General features: G+C 43.4%; 1 protein-coding gene across 2 annotated transcripts in view; it reads right to left on the bottom strand.

The window, feature by feature from the left end:
* Positions 1 to 17500, bottom strand: part of zeb2b (zinc finger E-box binding homeobox 2b) — a 95247-nt gene that overhangs the window by 133 nt on the left and 77614 nt on the right. The window contains exons 5-10 of one of the 2 annotated variants that reach the window (XM_052129829.1): positions 15924 to 16118; positions 14766 to 14980; positions 12345 to 12453; positions 10107 to 12106; positions 8468 to 8648; positions 1 to 2074 (exon numbers count right to left, since the gene is read on the bottom strand). The exon at positions 1 to 2074 is cut by the window's left edge and continues 133 nt beyond it. In XM_052129829.1, the coding sequence (XP_051985789.1) occupies positions 1500 to 2074; positions 8468 to 8648; positions 10107 to 12106; positions 12345 to 12453; positions 14766 to 14980; positions 15924 to 16118 (3275 nt within the window). In that variant the 3' untranslated portion in view covers positions 1 to 1499. The remainder of the gene's footprint in view (positions 2075 to 8467; positions 8649 to 10106; positions 12107 to 12344; positions 12454 to 14765; positions 14981 to 15923; positions 16119 to 17500) is intronic. The other variant, XM_052129830.1, reaches the window with a different exon arrangement.

The following is a 17500-nucleotide window of genomic DNA, read 5'->3' as shown; positions in this document are numbered from 1 at the left end:
TAATTTAGGCCAGCAAGATTCGTGATGATTGTGTGTTTTCTTCACACTGATTTTAGTCAACTCTGTAGTAAGCTTTTTAGTCATCTTAAATATATTTGATAAATTCACATGTACAGATTGAGCAGTTTGTGCCTCTGAGAGGGTGAATACAGAGATCTGACAGCTACAGGTCACTACAGCATCTGCAGAGGCACTAAACCTGTAATTAGATCTATAATTAGAATCAAATAATATGAAATATATCAAATGTTACATTACAGATAAAAGTGTTATTGTTGAATATTTCTGACCCACACTTACATTCACACACACACACACACACATTCTTGAAAGGTTCTTTAATTTGGCTACTTTTATTTGCGCATGGTCATTTCCGAGAGAAATTACAAATGAAAAATTCCATAATACTCTTACAAAGACATTTCAGGAAAGGTTTTTGTTCAGTCATGATATCATACATTGAATTCCAACTGTCCATATTCCACTTAAAACATGAAAGCGGATCTTTTTGTTTCGTTTTTTTTTCAGTTGAAAATACAGTGTTTTCACAATATTGTATCAAAAGCTCCCACATTTTGGAATTTCCAGTAACTGGAAAATGAAAGAACGGAACAAAGCAAACGAATGAATTGAAAAGTTGCATTTCACAATGAATGTTTCAAAACACAATAAATGCTCTCAACGACTCCATGTTCCATTTTACTAAAATAGATCTATTTATTGAAGAACTATAATACTGTACTGTACAGTATGAAATAAATAAAATCAGGAGATACAAAATGGGCCACATAAATAAGATGGTGTTTAAACCTACAAACAAAAGGATGCAAGTCTGTCGTTGCAAAATCGTTTGGTGTAATACTGAGAACAAAATTGCACAAACATGATTGTAAACTAAAGAGCTGCTGCACTACCAGAGAGACGGAGCTGAGCGTGTTATTCCTTTAATACTGAACGGAGTTGGCACTTTAGAAACGTGCTGATTAACAGGTTTGCATATAAGGCAACAACCTTCATTCTCTCCCAAACAGTCTCTTTAAGACTCCATATCTTCAAAACAAAGTCAATACTGTTACGATCCTTCACATAAGTTAGAAGACGAGGCCTAAAACTGTGTGGTGAGGGTTGAAACACACATTTAATAGTCATCCCCTGCACCCGGACGCACCCCGCAGCTGTTCAACACTGTATAAATATACATTGGCAAATAATTTCATTCTTTTCGTAGTGATTATAGAAGCAGAGTGCAATTTTTGTACAAGTTACTAGTTTGTGCTATAAATACTATGGAACACTGGATTTTAAGGATGGGAGCACCACACATATTTTAGGCCTTAATACTGTACACTTTATAAAATTTCATTTATGTTATTTTCCTTTTTTCATGTTTGCATAATGCAGCTTCTTACACACCCCGTCCCCCTTCCCCTGAATAAACAGTAACGTTAAAACGTCGCCCCGGCCCTGGGGGGCGGTGGAATCGCGTGCATCGACGTCGGCTACACTGCATCCTCCGCGCCGTCCTCGCGATCCGATTTGGATTCCGTTTTCCCGTCCACGGAACTCTCATCCATGGAATGCTCCCCGTTTTCCTCCTCGTCCCTCATGGTGTCCCCGTCCGTGTCCATACTTTTGTTTTCACTCTCCTCTTCCTCGAACTCGAACTCGTCGTCTCGGCGTCCTATCTTCACAAACGTTCCCTCGACCTCCTTAAAGCGCTCTCGTATGCTTCCGTTCAGTCCGTCCCGGAGGATGGGCTCTCGCTCCTGGTGTTCCATGTATCCGGGCGGAGAGATGCCCTGCAGGTACGCCCGGTTGAGCAGCAGCTCCGTCGGCTCCAGATGGCCCTTGTCTCGTGCCTCCCGCTCGGCCGCTTCCCGCTCCTCCGCCTCTCTCTTGCAGTATGAGTATCTATGGTTCATGTGCTGCGAGTACGAGCCGGAATGCGAGAAGCGTTTGCCGCATTTGTCACACTGGTACGGTTTCTCTCCGGAATGCAGGCGACTGTGTTCGATCAGATGATGTTTGTGTTTGAACGCCTTCTTGCAGATCTGACACTGGTGTGGCCGTTTACCTGCGGAAACACACAACGACAGAACGCACGCCGTGAGTGAACACGCTCCACACGCACGTACGCACACAAACACATCACACTAACCAAAATAAACATCAAGTCATAATGGAAACTGAACGGTTCAGATGAAAACAAGCTCAAATAATCAAATACAATTGAGTGTTATGGATGTTTGCCTTCTCTGGATGCGGTTGCGCTCTGTGTGAGCGTTTGTGTGTTTACTTTGTGACATTCCCCCACAGAACTAAAGCGTGAAGCGGTGTGCGAGTGCAGGGCCGCAGCGCTACAACACTGCAACATAAATAAACCATCGCAAACCAAACAAACACACAGAGCTGTCGAGCAGGAACAAACAAACAGAGTGAAATTGAACGGCGGTTTCCTGCAGCGCAACTCTTTTTTTCTAGACAGACGCTCTGATGCACGCTGCATTACGCATGAGGTGACACGCCACGACCTGACGTCACAGGAACACACTGCAAGAGTTAATGAAGAGATAGAGAGAAGGAGAGATGGAGGAAGTGAGACAGAGAAAGAGAGATGGAGGGAGTGAGACTGAGAGATGGAGGAAGTGAGACAGAGACAGAGAGATGGAGGGAGTGAGACAGAGACAGAGAGATGGAGGGAATGAGACAGAGAAAGAGAGATGGAGGGAGTGAGACTGAGAGATGGAGGGAGTGAGACAGAGACAGAGAGATGGAGGAAGTGAGACAGAGAGATGGAGGAAGTGAGACTGAGAGATGGAGGGAGTGAGACAGAGATAGAGAGATGGAGGAAGTGAGACAGAGAAAGAGAGATGGAGGGAGTGAGACACAGACAGAGAGATGGAGGGAGTGAGACAGAGACAGAGAGATGGAGGGAGTGAGACTGAGAGATGGAGGGAGTGAGACACAGAAAGAGAGATGGAGGGAGTGAGACAGAGACAGAGAGATGGAGGGAATGAGACAGAGAAAGAGAGATGGAGGGAGTGAGACTGAGAGATGGAGGGAGTGAGACACAGACAGAGAGATGGAGGGAGTGAGACAGAGACAGAGAGATGGAGGGAATGAGACAGAGAAAGAGAGATGGAGGGAGTGAGACTGAGAGATGGAGGGAGTGAGACAGAGACAGAGAGATGGAGGGAGTGAGACAGAGACAGAGAGATGGAGGGAGTGAGACTGAGAGATGGAGGGAGTGAGACACAGACAGAGAGATGGAGGGAGTGAGACAGAGACAGAGAGATGGAGGGAGTGAGACTGAGAGATGGAGGGAGTGAGACACAGACAGAGAGATGGAGGGAGTGAGACAGAGACAGAGAGATGGAGGGAATGAGACAGAGAAAGAGAGATGGAGGGAGTGAGACTGAGAGATGGAGGGAGTGAGACAGAGACAGAGAGATGGAGGAAGTGAGACAGAGAGATGGAGGGAGTGAGACAGAGATAGAGAGATGGAGGAAGTGAGACAGAGAAAGAGAGATGGAGGGAGTGAGACTGAGAGATGGAGGGAATGAGACAGAGACAGAGAGATGGAGGGAGTGAGACTGAGAGATGGAGGGAGTGAGACAGAGACAGAGAGATGGAGGGAATGAGACAGAGAAAGAGAGATGGAGGGAGTGAGACTGAGAGATGGAGGGAGTGAGACAGAGACAGAGAGATGGAGGGAGTGAGACAGAGAAAGAGAGATGGAGGGAGTGAGACTGAGACAGAGAGATGGAGGGAATGAGACAGAGAAAGAGAGATGGAGGGAGTGAGACTGAGAGATGGAGGGAGTGAGACAGAGAAAGAGAGATGGAGGGAATGAGACAGAGAAAGAGAGATGGAGGGAATGAGACAGAGAAAGAGAGATGGAGGGAGTGAGACTGAGACAGAGAGATGGAGGGAATGAGACAGAGAAAGAGAGATGGAGGGAGTGAGACTGAGAGATGGAGGGAGTGAGACAGAGACAGAGAGATGGAGGGAATGAGACAGAGAAAGAGAGATGGAGGGAGTGAGACTGAGAGATGGAGGGAATGAGACAGAGAAAGAGAGATGGAGGGAGTGAGACTGAGAGATGGAGGGAGTGAGACAGAGACTGAGAGATGGAGGGAGTGAGACAGAGAAAGAGAGATGGAGGGAGTGAGACTGAGAGATGGAGGGAGTGAGACAGAGACAGAGAGATGGAGGGAATGAGACAGAGAAAGAGAGATGGAGGGAGTGAGACTGAGAGATGGAGGGAATGAGACAGAGAAAGAGAGATGGAGGGAGTGAGACTGAGAGATGGAGGGAGTGAGACAGAGACAGAGAGATGGAGGGAATGAGACAGAGAAAGAGAGATGGAGGGAGTGAGACTGAGAGATGGAGGGAGTGAGACAGAGACAGAGAGATGGAGGGAGTGAAACAGAGAAAGAGAGATGGAGGGAGTGAGACAGAGAAAGAGAGATGGAGGGAGTGAGACAGAGACAGAGAGATGGAGGGAGTGAAACAGAGAAAGACAGATGGAGGGAGTGAGACAGAGACAGAGAGATGGAGGGAGTGAAACAGAGAAAGAGAGATGGAGGGAGTGAGACTGAGAGATGGAGGGAGTGAGACAGAAAGAAAAAACAAAACTAGGGTCTGAATGTTGGTTCAAAAGTTTTTTTTATATATATATAAATGCATTCATGCATTTGTTCACTGATTAATTTTATTGATTATTTGTTCATTGCCTATGTAATGGCCAATGCTTTGGCAATACTGTACAAGTCATGCCAATAAAGCTCATTAGAATTGAATTGAATTGAATTGAAAGAGAGATGGGAGGGAGTGAGACAGAGAAAGAGAGATGGAGGGAGTGAGACAGAGAAAGAGAGATGGAGGGAGTGAGACAGAGACAGAGAGATGGAGGGAGTGAGACAGAGAGATGAAGGAAGTGAGACAGAGAAAGAGAGATGAGGGAGTGAGACAGAGAGATGGAGGAAGTGAGACAGAGAAAGAGAGATGAGGGAGTGAGACTGAGATATGGAGGGAGTGAGACAGAGAAAGAGAGATGGAGGGAGTGAGACTGAGATATGGAGGGAGTGAGACAGAGAAAGAGAGATGGAGGGAGTGAGACAGAGAGATGGAGGGAGTGAGACAGAGAAAGAAAGATGGAGGGAGTAAGACAGAGATGGAGGGAGTGAGACAGAGAGATGGAGGGAGTGAGACAGAGAAAGAGAGATGGAGGGAGTGAGACAGAGAGATGGAGGGAGTGAGACAGAGAAAGAGAGATGGAGGAAGTGAGACAGAGAAAGAGAGATGGAGGGAGTGAGACAGAGAAAGAGAGATGGAGGGAGTGAGACAGAGAGATGGAGGGAGTGAGACAGAGAAAGAGAGATGGAGGGAGTGAGACAGAGAAAGAAAGATGGAGGGAGTAAGACAGAGAGATGGAGGGAGTGAAACAGAGAGATGGAGGGAGTGAGACAGAGAACGAGAGATGGAGGGAGTAAGACAGAGAGATGGAGGGAGTGAGACAGAGAGATGGAGGGAGTGAGACAGAGAAAGAGAAATGGAGGGAGTAAGACAGAGAGATGGAGGGAGTGAGACAGAGAAAGAGAGATGGAGGCAGTAAGACAGAGAGATGGAGGGAGTGAGACAGAGAAAGAGAGATGGAGGGAGTGAGACAGAGAAAGAAAGATGGAGGGAGTAAGACAGAGAGATGGAGGGAGTGAAACAGAGAAAGAGAGATGGAGGGAGTGAAACAGAGAAAGAGAGATGGAGGGAGCAAGACAGAGAGATGGAGGGAGTGAGACAGAGAAAGAGAGATGGAGGCAGTGAGACAGAGAAAGAGAGATGGAGGGAGTGAAACAGAGAAAGAGAGATGGAGGGAGTGAAACAGAGAAAGAGAGATGGAGGGAGTGAAACAGAGAAAGAGAGATGGAGGGAGCAAGACAGAGAGATGGAGGGAGTGAGACAGAGAAAGAGAGATGGAGGCAGTGAGACAGAGAAAGAGAGATGGAGGCAGTGAGACAGAGAAAGAAAGATGGAGGGAGTAAGACAGAGAGATGGAGGGAGTGAAACAGAGAAAGAGAGATGGAGGGAGTGAAACAGAGAAAGAGAGATGGAGGGAGTGAGACAGAGAAAGAAAGATGGAGGGAGTAAGACAGAGAGATGGAGGGAGTGAAACAGAGAAAGAGAGATGGAGGGAGTGAAACAGAGAAAGAGAGATGGAGGGAGTAAGACAGAGAGATGGAGGGAGTGAGACAGAGAAAGAGAGATGGAGGGAGTAAGACAGAGAGATGGAGGGAGTGAGACAGAGAAAGAGAGATGGAGGGAGTAAGACAGAGAGATGGAGGGAGTGAGACAGAGAAAGAGAGATGGAGGCAGTGAGACAGAGAAAGAGATAAATTAAATTATAATTGAATATATATATATATATATATACACACACACTACCGGTCAGAAGTTATGAAACACCTAAACATTATTTATTATAATTTATTTTTAGTTTTGTTTTCAAATTTTAGAATAATAATAAAGTCGGAAATGGAACTATGGGAATTCTGACTAAATAATGTTATATTTGAGCATCTTCTTGAGGCATCACCCTGAGATGCTTTTAAACAGCATTAAAGGAGTTCCCATCTACGTTGGGCAATTATTGGCTGCTTTCTTTATTATTTGGTCCAAGGCCAAAAAAAATTTTATTCCAGTTTTTATTAATGAAAGAAATGAATATGCTGACACAATTATAATTTTGTCTACAAAACTAATTTCAAAGATTTAAAATCTTACAAAAAGATTTGTAAGATCATGAGAAACATTTCAGTCAATAAACGTTTGACCGTTAGTGTGTATATAAATATAAATATATATATATATATATATATATAAGAAAAACTAAAACCAGTCCTGAAAACTGAAAATTTGATTTGATCAGTAAGAGCCATTATTGTTAAATATAAAGTATATTATATAATTAATATAATATATATAATATAATATATATTATAAGTCCTATTTCAATTAAATAAGTATATTTACGTATTTACATTTATTTAAAATGACAAATAAATGTTTTTATATGGTTCAAATTTTTCAAATACATTTAATAAATAAATAATAATTAAAAAATAAAATTTATTGTAAATTGTATAATTGTAAAATCAATTTCAGGGTCAAATATTGCACTTATTAATTAACAGTTAAAGGTAAAACTTTACTATAAAGTTGTATTCGTTAACTTTAATTAACATGAACTAACAATGATCAACACTGCTCCAGCATTTATTCATCTTGGTAAATGTTACTTTCAACATATTCTAACAAATATTTTAAATTAAAGTCGTATATCGTCACCTTCCTAAAATAATTTTTTATACGAAAAATGACAAAAATTATTATTTTTTTGCCTAAATCATCTCCTCATGATGCCGGCCAGCTCTGGTAAAATTTTAGGAAGGTGACGATATGTTAACATTAGTTAATACATTATATAAAAAATATATTGTTCATTGTTATTTCATGATAACAACTGCATTTACTAATGTTAACAAACAGTTCTGACTCTGGGCGAGTGGAGTCTGCGGGTTTGAAATGTGTGTCTGAACTTCATGATCACGCTGCTGTAGTGACACGTGCAGCTGGCCGAGAGCTGACCGCAAAAGCGCAGGCATGCACCGCTGCAATATACATTCACCCTCTCACAGGGGAGGAGAGCGAGAGAGAGAGAGAGAGAGAGAGAGAGAGAGAGAGGGAAAAGAAACATTCATGTCAGATTCATTCCCATGTTCTTCCTCACAGACTGTGAACGGTGATGCAATCAAGAGAAAGAAACTGTATGTGCATGTGTGTGTGTGTGTGTGTGTGTGTGTGTGTGTGTGTGTGCAGTCACTCTCCTCATTTAATTCACACTGTCTCTGGAATAGTATGTGACCGATCAGCTCTGTTCACCGCACATGTAAGCTCCATTCACACCACAAGTGCTAGTTACATACTCTACAGTTTGTTCGCGAGACCTAATCGATGATTTACCAAATAGCTGACGCATGCGCCATCACAACATCATCAGCAAATTAATATAATTCGATATGGCGTCATATTTTAGGATGAAATGAAATTAGAACTATCTGTATTGTGAACGTTGCCTTAGATCTACCAGTGACAGAGGTCAAAGGTCATGCTCTTGTTGACCAGAGCGTCTATTCCAGAGCTTATTTAATCCTAGGGTTAAGTTTGTTCAAATGCGAAATCAGTGTCATGTTTGGCCACATTAGTTATGTTTTAAAATCCTCTCACTGACTGTCAACAGGAGAGAAACATGTTAGTTTTTACTAAAGAAAGAAGGAAAAAAAGAAAAGTCAGCATGATTAAAGTGGAAAAAGAAAGAGAGAAAGAGAGAAAGAAAAGCAGCGTGAATTTGCTGGAGTCAGACAGACAGTTATTAATGATGGTGTCTAGAACAGTATATATATATATATACCTGTGTGTTCATATTTGTGTCTGAGGAGGGAACTGCTCTTCTGGAATGTTTTGTCGCAAAGGTCACACGCGTACATACCACTTTCTGTTTTCTTAATCTTCTTCCGGGACAGACAGGCCTCTGGGTCGGCCATATCATCTAGACTGCTCAGATAATCTGTCGGCCCATCCAGCAGCTCGCTCTGCAAAGAGACAACCGATGTTCACTCTGTTAGCTTATTAATATTAATGTCATCATAGGATGAGATTTGTGAAATAATAATCATTTTAAATAATCATTAATTTAATAAAACATGTTTATACTATTGTTATATATAATTTACTGTTATTCAAATAAATAATATTGTTTTGTAATAAACATGTAAAAATTAATGCACTATAATAAAGCATATTTCTACTCCGTATTTGTATCTATAAAATATCTAAACATCCTTAAAATAACATATATGTTTATGAATTTAAGATAACTGATAACAAAACAGCATCGGACATGTTTACACTTATATATATATATAAATTATTGTGAAAATAATTATTGAGAAATTGTAAATCCTTGTTTGATCTATTTATGTATTTTATGGCATTTCATATTAAGAACTTGAAGTGATTAACATTAAACATAAATGTAAATATGACACGTATTTTCTGCTAAAACTGGAGCAGTTTTTTTAAGTCACACGAATTAAACATGAACATGTTTGCGACCTGAAAAGGCATGTTAAAGGCAGGATATTGCAAATGAGGCCTTTCTCTCCGAGTCCTCTTAATCACACCTTATTCCATATATTTGCATTCAAATTTGGTTTAATTTCATACATGAAAGGGTGTTAGCACAGTATTTATCTGAGCAGAGATTACCCCGATAGGCTTAAACTTAAATTAATGGGGAAAAAATATTATTACATTAGAAGGTAATAATAATAAGAGGAGAGAGTCTTAGAGGGGCATATTGCCACAGTCGTCTAATTTCAAATGGTAATGATTAAATCAAGAGCAGCACAAAATGGCCCAAAATGCATTGACGTGACCTCATTAAGGACAGCCGGCTCCGGACTGACAATACTTCTACGCACTCTCTTTTAAAAAGCACTGCGCTATCGTTCCGCTATCAATTTGAGCTAAATGCCCTTAGCTGTATTTTTAAAATCTAATTTAATAACTTAGAATAGGAAACATTATTAATACTTTTTTATCAGAATGGTTTCCCTGATGTTAAACAGCCCTCAGCGCTCTACTGTAATGAACATGGGAAGTGTGCATTATTAATCTTTATGCTCAAACTCATTTGCGCTTTTCTCTCTGTAGAAATACCGAAAAGAGGAGCAGAAAAGAAAAAGGGGGGTCGAAATAAAGAGATGTTTCTTAACCTCACCGACTCTCTATGTCTCAGATTTCTCTCACACCTGAGATGGCAAAGAGACCAGCAGCGCTATAGGTGCATGTTCCTGGGCACTCTAAACACCTGTCCCTTTGACATTTCCTGCTTTGTTATCCTGATCGAGCCACTCAGAGGCTGGCAACATCACTATCTGCACTAAAAGAGCTAGTGAACAGCCCTAGAATTGTTGACGTCAATGAAGACAAGCGACTCGCGCACACACACCAGAGAAACTCAACATTTGAGTGAGTCCAGTATTTACCTGGAACCCTGGTTTCCGCTGGTATTTTCTCCTGTGCTGCATCTCAGCGAAGCTGGCCGCCCCTGCTGCGTATGTGTAGGCCATGTGTGGCAAGAAGCTTAACTGGTCGAGGCTGGGATAGGGTCTCAGCCCCGGGAGACTGGCCTGCACTGGAGGCATAAATGTAGGGGGTGGAAAAGCGCTTTGGGGTGGCAGGGAGGTGTACAGGGGCTTGGCAGCGAAGGGGTTTGCACCGAACATGGGGCTCAAGCTTTTGTCTAGATTTCTGTTTGCATTGGGGCTGCCAAACTCCTTCTTAGAGAGATATGCCAAGTTGAGTGGCTCATCGACATGCTCACGCGGTGTCGTGATGTGGTTGTGCTCGGTGGTGGTGATGCTGATCTTCGGTCGGCTCTTCACAGTCAACATGTGCTTTGGCTCCTTCATGAGCTTTGGCAATGAGAGGTCGAGCGGTTCGGCCTGCAGGTCCTCGGAAGTGAAGCTGTTGGGCGTGTAAGAGCTAGTGTGGGAGTTTTTGGAGGAAGCAGATGAAAGGTTTAGAGGAGATGGAGTGTTGCTTCTGGAGTGGTCCAGTTTCTCCCCCAGTTGCTTAAGGTTGGAGAACTGGGGTGTTTTGGAGAGCCTGAGTGGGGTGTCGCAATTGTTCATGTTGTTATGAAGCTCAGGGATGGAGGGAGATATGATGCGTTCTGAACCTCTAACTAGGGACATCGGAGAACGAATGCCTAACGAGTCTTTAGTAGGCGTGTGAGCCGAGACCGGATGGCCCATTTCCACGTGGTTTCGGTCTAGAGGAGGAGTCCTGGAATTGGAGTACTGAAAGACTTTCCTTTGCTCAAACCACTCTTTGACAAACTCCTGAGGAAGGCCAACCGCTATGGAAATTTTCAGTAGTTCTTCAGAATTGGGCTCCGTGTTCATGGCGAAATAAGCTTTGAGTACTGACATGTGGTCCTTGTAGGGACTCATGGGGCTGTTGATGCCCTTCTCAGGGATGACGGAGGGGTGAAAGAGGCTGTGTTTCTCAGCAAACAAGCCACTTTTGTTGGTCATGGCGTTCTGAGAGGGCTGAAGCACGGCTTTGATTTCCTCGTTCATCTTGCAGAGGTAACGCTCGTGCTGGTGCAGGGGAATGGGGCCTTGGAAGGTCTCTTTGCAATACTGGCAGGAGAAAGGTGTAAACATTAGATTATTATTTTCATGCGTTTTCTCATCCATACCTAAATCTACCATATGATTCGCCTTCTCTTTCTTGATATTGCTCATTTGTCGTTTAGAGTCCATAGTTAAGCTCTGAAGGCAAGCTTTGGCTTCATTGACCTTCTCAAGAGTGTAGTCTATGATGCTCTTGGTGGCACCATTGTGACTGATGAGTGGAAGCGTGTTCTGGGGTCCACTGGCTGAGGTAAGCCCTTGCTTCTGTTCCTCTATGTGGGAACCCAACTCCTTCATGTACGCCTTCAACTTGGAGATGTCCTCTGGCTTGCAGTCCATCTTTTGCCGGCAGACTGTGTGGTCCACGATCTGCAGGACCTTCTGTACCTCACTCAGGTTGTTTCCCACCGATGGGTATCCCAGCATATGCCCATCCATACCCATGCCCAGGTGCTGAAGGGGACTCTGGGAGTTATGGATGCCCAGGGGGCTGCCTCCCCTAATCCCGCCATTCATAAAGGGTCCACCCATTCCATAGCCATGAGAGGCCATCATCTGCTTATAGTCGTTGAAGTCCAGTGGTTCAGATTTGATGTTGAGGTGGTTGGACTGGTCCTGCAGGCCAAGGGGTTTGCCATTCTCCAGCTTGTGTCGGAGCTGCGATATGGCCGTGTTTGTTGGGGAGGAGGATGCAGAGGTTGGAGAGGAACCAGTCTTCTGGTTGTTCCTCACCCGGCCGTTGATGGCGATAAGTCCGATGCATTTCTTACTGCTTATGTGTGAACTGTATGACCCGGAATGAGAGAATCTCTTCTTACAGTTTGGACATTCATATGGCTTCTCACCTACAGCAATAAGATACAAACCATCATCAAGAACCACATCAAAGACAGAAGATGCTCTCTAAACTTAGAATGCACACTGTTGTAGCATGTAGACTCACTTCATGTAATTAATGTGCTTGGAAAAACTAAAAATCAAAATTTAAGATGATTGTTTTCTGATGTATCAATCAGGAATATTCTTAAAACTACAGTCTTTAAATAAGGTAATTAGCAATAAAAGGAACCCTATGTGACGTACCACTGTGTATTCGCAGGTGTTCCTTCAGATGGTGTTTGTATTTGAAGGCCTTGCCACATTCATTGCATTTGAACTTGCGGTTTCCAGATCCCTGGTTGAGAATCTGGTGCTGCAGAGGAGAATATATTCACATGAGCAAATCGTGCACAAACACACAATCTTACACAACAGGCAAGATTTCAGTGAATAATTTCACAACAGGCCAAATGGCTCCCATTATAAAGCGTCATCTTGCTTTGGTTGGGTGCATTTGAGCAGTGATAACAGCATCTCATACCTTTTCATTTCCTGAGTCTAGAGCCAGAGATGCTGCCTTTGTAATTTTGGCAGCGAAAAAAGAACAAAAATCACGCTTCTATTTTTGCAATGTATTTCCTCATTAGGGAGGCAGAAATTATTCACTTCATGTAATTTAGTTTAATCATTCAAAATAAATCTGGCAGATTTAACCAACACACCCTTCAGATACCTGCGCAAAGAGTTCATTACGCAAAAAGGTGGGCTTGGGTAAATGCTGAAATTGCATAATTGGACACAAATTTGTAGCCTGTTTAGAGTCTTCAAACGTCTCTTTAATAACGGGTGAATGCGGCTCATAGGCAGGCACTTCATTTGCTGTTCAAAGGTAAAACATGAGCGCCGTGCCCCTCGCATTTGCAATTCAAAAGGGGAGCCTCGAAAATCAAAATATAATAACAATAACAACAACAACAATATGGGAGTCAGTGCGGAGAGCGCACCAGACGAGCACAATTAATTCAGAGTGGGAGGTGAAACACAAAAGGCATGTGAGCGCCGCCCATGATCAACACCGAAAACTGGTGGGGCGAGAGAGAGAGAGAGAGACAGAGCAGCATTCCACTGGAGACAGATGGCATAAAGCACAGGACACAGAGAGAATTGTTCAAACAGCGACAACCTTCAAACATCAAGCAGGGAGCCGAGCGACCCTCGGTGGGGGAGGGACCCCGCCATTCGCTCATATGTTGCTGAGTCGCATAAACAAACAGCAACAGCTGCTGAACGCCCCCCACCTTCTCTCTGAGGATGGATGCAGGTTTTAGTCCCACCATCACCCTTGTTATGATACAGTCACTCTGTTGCCTTAATTGCAACTGGCAGCGGTAAGAGGGGAGGAATTTTTGCATTAATTGTGTCAAGCATGATGGGCAGAGTTTCGATATGATTGGGTTTCAGCGAGTCTTTACATCTTTACGTCTTGCGCACAGTACACAACGCAGATTTCGTCATCAGAAGAGTACACGGCATGTGGAAAAACAAAGCCTAACCTAGCCTTTAGCCTCAGCTACCATTCACTTTCATTGCATCTCTTTTCCATACAGTGAAAGTGAATGGGGACTGAGGCTTCCTTTAATGTTCAACGGAAAAAGACAAGGGTGAGTAAATGATGACATAATTTTTTGGGTAATCTATCCTTTTAACGGTAAACCATACTCATGCACACATGCATCGCATACTACCAAACTGTAATCTCCCCCATTTCCGTCCCCAGAACATTTCAACAATCACCGACTGATTTCAATGGCTTTCAAATTTCAATGCATAACACCGAAAAGTGGGAGTGGGGAATTGTTCAGCAGGAAAGTCTTTCAAGACACAAACAAAAACCAACAAATAGGAAGTAATTTGAGGATTAGGGAGGTCAGGGGAGCAGAATGGACCATCTGTTTGTGTTTTGAACGGCCCGTGGCGTCAGGTGAAGGAGCTGGCAGCTCGTCGTGTATCAAATCATTCTGTTCTAGTCAGAATGTAGAGTCTGTGAGATAAAAGAGCCACTGAATCTCATCTCACATGATTAGAGGAGCGATTCTGTTGTGATGTTAAGCTTGGAGATGCACCGATAAGTTGTCAGTGGTTCTGAGAGTCTGAGAGTCTTTACACTTATCTGCTTTATCTTTTGCCTTATCTACTCATCGTTTATTGAGTTTCTACCTTTAAACACGCGGATCGCATCTTATACTGATACAACAACCCATATAATGTGAGTGACTAATGTCGGATTGGTAAGAGATAAAGTGCTGGGTGTTTGGTGTACGTTTGTTATTTACACATATGGAAGTGGCGACGTGTTACTCTGTCACGGCGGAGACATCGATTTTTCGAGAGCATAAAAAAGAAAAGCTAAAGAGCAGATACAGTTTCTAAATTGGAAATTAACATAGTCATTCGATCATGAATATAAGAGCGCAGAATCATATCAGAGGAGGCCATCAAAAAACCATTTAGACCTCAATTAAGGCCATAACCATTAAAAGATCTGCATCTTCAAAATGCCATGAAAAATTAATAATGATTGCCAATCAAAATGATATCTTTTCTCTGAGGGAATATAGCACATTAGGTATTGAGCGAGAGAGCGAGAGAGAGAGAGAGAGAGAGAGGGGAGGAAGTGCGACTCACCTGTTCTCGTCCTGGTTTGTGTGTGGCCATATGTCTCTCCAGCTGAGTCCGGTACGCGAACGTGTAGCTGCACAGAGGGCAGGCGAAGTTCTCCTCGTTCTTCTCGTGCCGGTATTTGATGTGTTCCTTTAGGGAAGTCAAGCGTTTGTAGCCGCGGTCGCAGTAGGGGCATGTCAACAGTTGGGCAAAAGCATCTGGAGTTCCAGGTGGCAGATCTGTGGAGAGAGAGAACAGCAGAAGGCCAAAGGGTCAGAGAATCATTGGCAGTGATCGGGCGCCGTGCCTGCTGTGGTATGAGGAGGTATCTGTACAGTCTGCTCTGCTGTGTGCTATCGTCAGTGTTGGCACTGCCACCCTACAAACACACATACACTCACACCAATGCATGAGAGACTTGCTGAAGGGCTTTACGTAATGAAAGAAATTTGATTGACTCCTAAAGCAATCCTATCAGAAAAGACTCTTTTACGTATGTATAGAAACTCATAATATTTGGCGTAAGCCCCATCCTACGGTTCAGCACTCAGATGCTTGCTTGAACCATCAGATCTTGTCAGAGGCAATGACGGCAGGGGAACAGAGATTACTCCCGCCCAGGACGGGACCTATACTGCTGGAGACGGGGTTGAGGGCGGTGAAAACAACAGAAGTATGTGAAGGTTTATATAATAGAGGCTGTATTGTGATTGGATGAGGTGCCTGATTGAATGAAAGCGTGAGGATCCAGAGTCTTCCTGCTAGAAATACCACTTACGCTTCCAGACTGTGTTGGGTTGCCACTTGATATCCAATGTAAAATCTGGTTCATGAAGCATGACCAGACCTAACTTCTTAAAAGCAGTTCTTTATGTTGCTTTGTTTAAAAAGTAAACACAGTTTAATGAAATCTTTGGTGTTGTTTGGGGTCAGTTGTTTTCTCTCTGTTGTAATCGCTCCCGGTGGCTAGCACTTCTAATTTTTCACACGCTCTTCATAAGAGAGGCATGCAACGTAATTCCCAACTCTCCCCCCTCTTGGATGGGATGGGGGATTTGGGGTCTCTGGTTTCACCACTAGAACAGCTGCATCTTGCTCTAAAGGTAAACACTCCGGCATCCAGCCAATAAGACGGCAGCAACAGCTGTTTGTGTCAACGGCCCGCCACGGTGGCATTCTTACCGTTCTCCTCATGTCCGTTGGCTTCGGGTGTGGCGAGGCGGGAGCGGGAAAGCTCTTCGGGTGCTTCGGGATAGATAATGGCCGTGTCACCCCTCTGGAGGTATTCCGCAATGCTGACAACGTGACTTTCACTGTCCACCAGTTTACACTTCCCGAAGAAATCGTCAAACTCTGCCTTGTAGTGCACACCCTTCACTAGAGGACGAAAAACAAAGAGGGCACGATTGAAAACAATGTAACAAACACGGCATTGAGAGATGACGGAAACATGGCAGCAGCTGTCATATAAAGACCGTAGGAACATTAGAGGAATGTTTCCAGAAGGATACGTCTAAAGTACGGCCACCTAATGGCTATCTCAATGAGAAATATGACTTAATCTAGTGGGAGAACCATTCGAATCATGGAAAAGCTTTTAAAAGTAAACCCTTATTTCTCCATTTAAATGTATTAGAGACAGTCAGACAAGGAGAGAAAATGATGTTTGCCGAAATCCCGACATCAATTATTAGTTGATGGCACGTTCAGACAATGCCATCATGAATCAGACAAAGTTCCCATGTGAAGACTGACGATTGACTTAAGGTTGCGAATTTCGTTTTTTAACTCCATAGTAAAGATAAATCACTCATGAGATCTCTTAAATATCTCAATTATTCCTCTTAGACAGCAATGAGATTAGATAGAGAGCAAATGGAGACACCTCTTGCTTCTCACATCATCTCAGAGATCTCAGATTATTTCGTTTGGACCTATGCTATCAACAATGATTGTATAGCTCTATCAGGGCTGGACTGGGAAGAGAAATCGTCCCGGGATTTTACCTAGCAACTGGCCCAACTGGCGGAGTTTTGCGGTTCGTTCTGCATAATGCAACGGCTCATTTTAGCTTATCGTCCCGTTTCGGGGCCGACCCACCGGCCCACTTGGTTCTCCCGATGGCCAGTCCGCCCCCGGTTGGCCCCCAGGTGCGTCGGCCCACCGGGTAAATGCCCGGGATGCCAGATTACCAGTCCAACCCTGAGCTCTCTATTCTTCACTCGTTTGTGTCTCTATGTCTTCAAAGGAATTTTTGGAGCAACATCTCATCAGACAAATCAGACAAAGTTGATTAAATGCACAAAAAAAAAACAAATTAAGAACTCAATTAAGTCTCCTGAGCTCTGAAAGAGCAACAGGGTGTTAATTATTCCTCTGCATCTTTTAAAAGAGCAGATACAGGAAACCGAAGTTGTGAATTACAGCACGATGTTTGTGTGTGTATTTACTGAAAATAGAAATGACTGTTATTAGAGACAAAGGCAACACAGTCACATTATGTGTCTAACACATTATCTAAGAGAGAATAAATAGCTCACAAGTGCCGCCTGTACTTCTGACCCGTTTGTCAGACGAGTTAAATATTACAGCAGAGAGATGGAGCATGTTCGACTTGAGTTTTATAAGCTACCTTTTAATTAGACTGAGCTTGCATAAGATATAAACACGGTAGTGAGGTTTGTCTGACAGTAAACATTTCATCGTCTCATTTGTGCAAAGGTCGAGTCGCTGGACTGTGTCGCTGTCAAAAATGTCTT

The sequence above is a fragment of the Xyrauchen texanus genome, chromosome 7, assembly GCF_025860055.1.
Source record: "Xyrauchen texanus isolate HMW12.3.18 chromosome 7, RBS_HiC_50CHRs, whole genome shotgun sequence".
NCBI classification, from domain to species: domain Eukaryota; kingdom Metazoa; phylum Chordata; class Actinopteri; order Cypriniformes; family Catostomidae; genus Xyrauchen; species Xyrauchen texanus.
The sequence above is the reverse complement of the archived record's forward strand: the minus strand, read 5'-3'. Positions and strand labels throughout refer to the sequence as shown.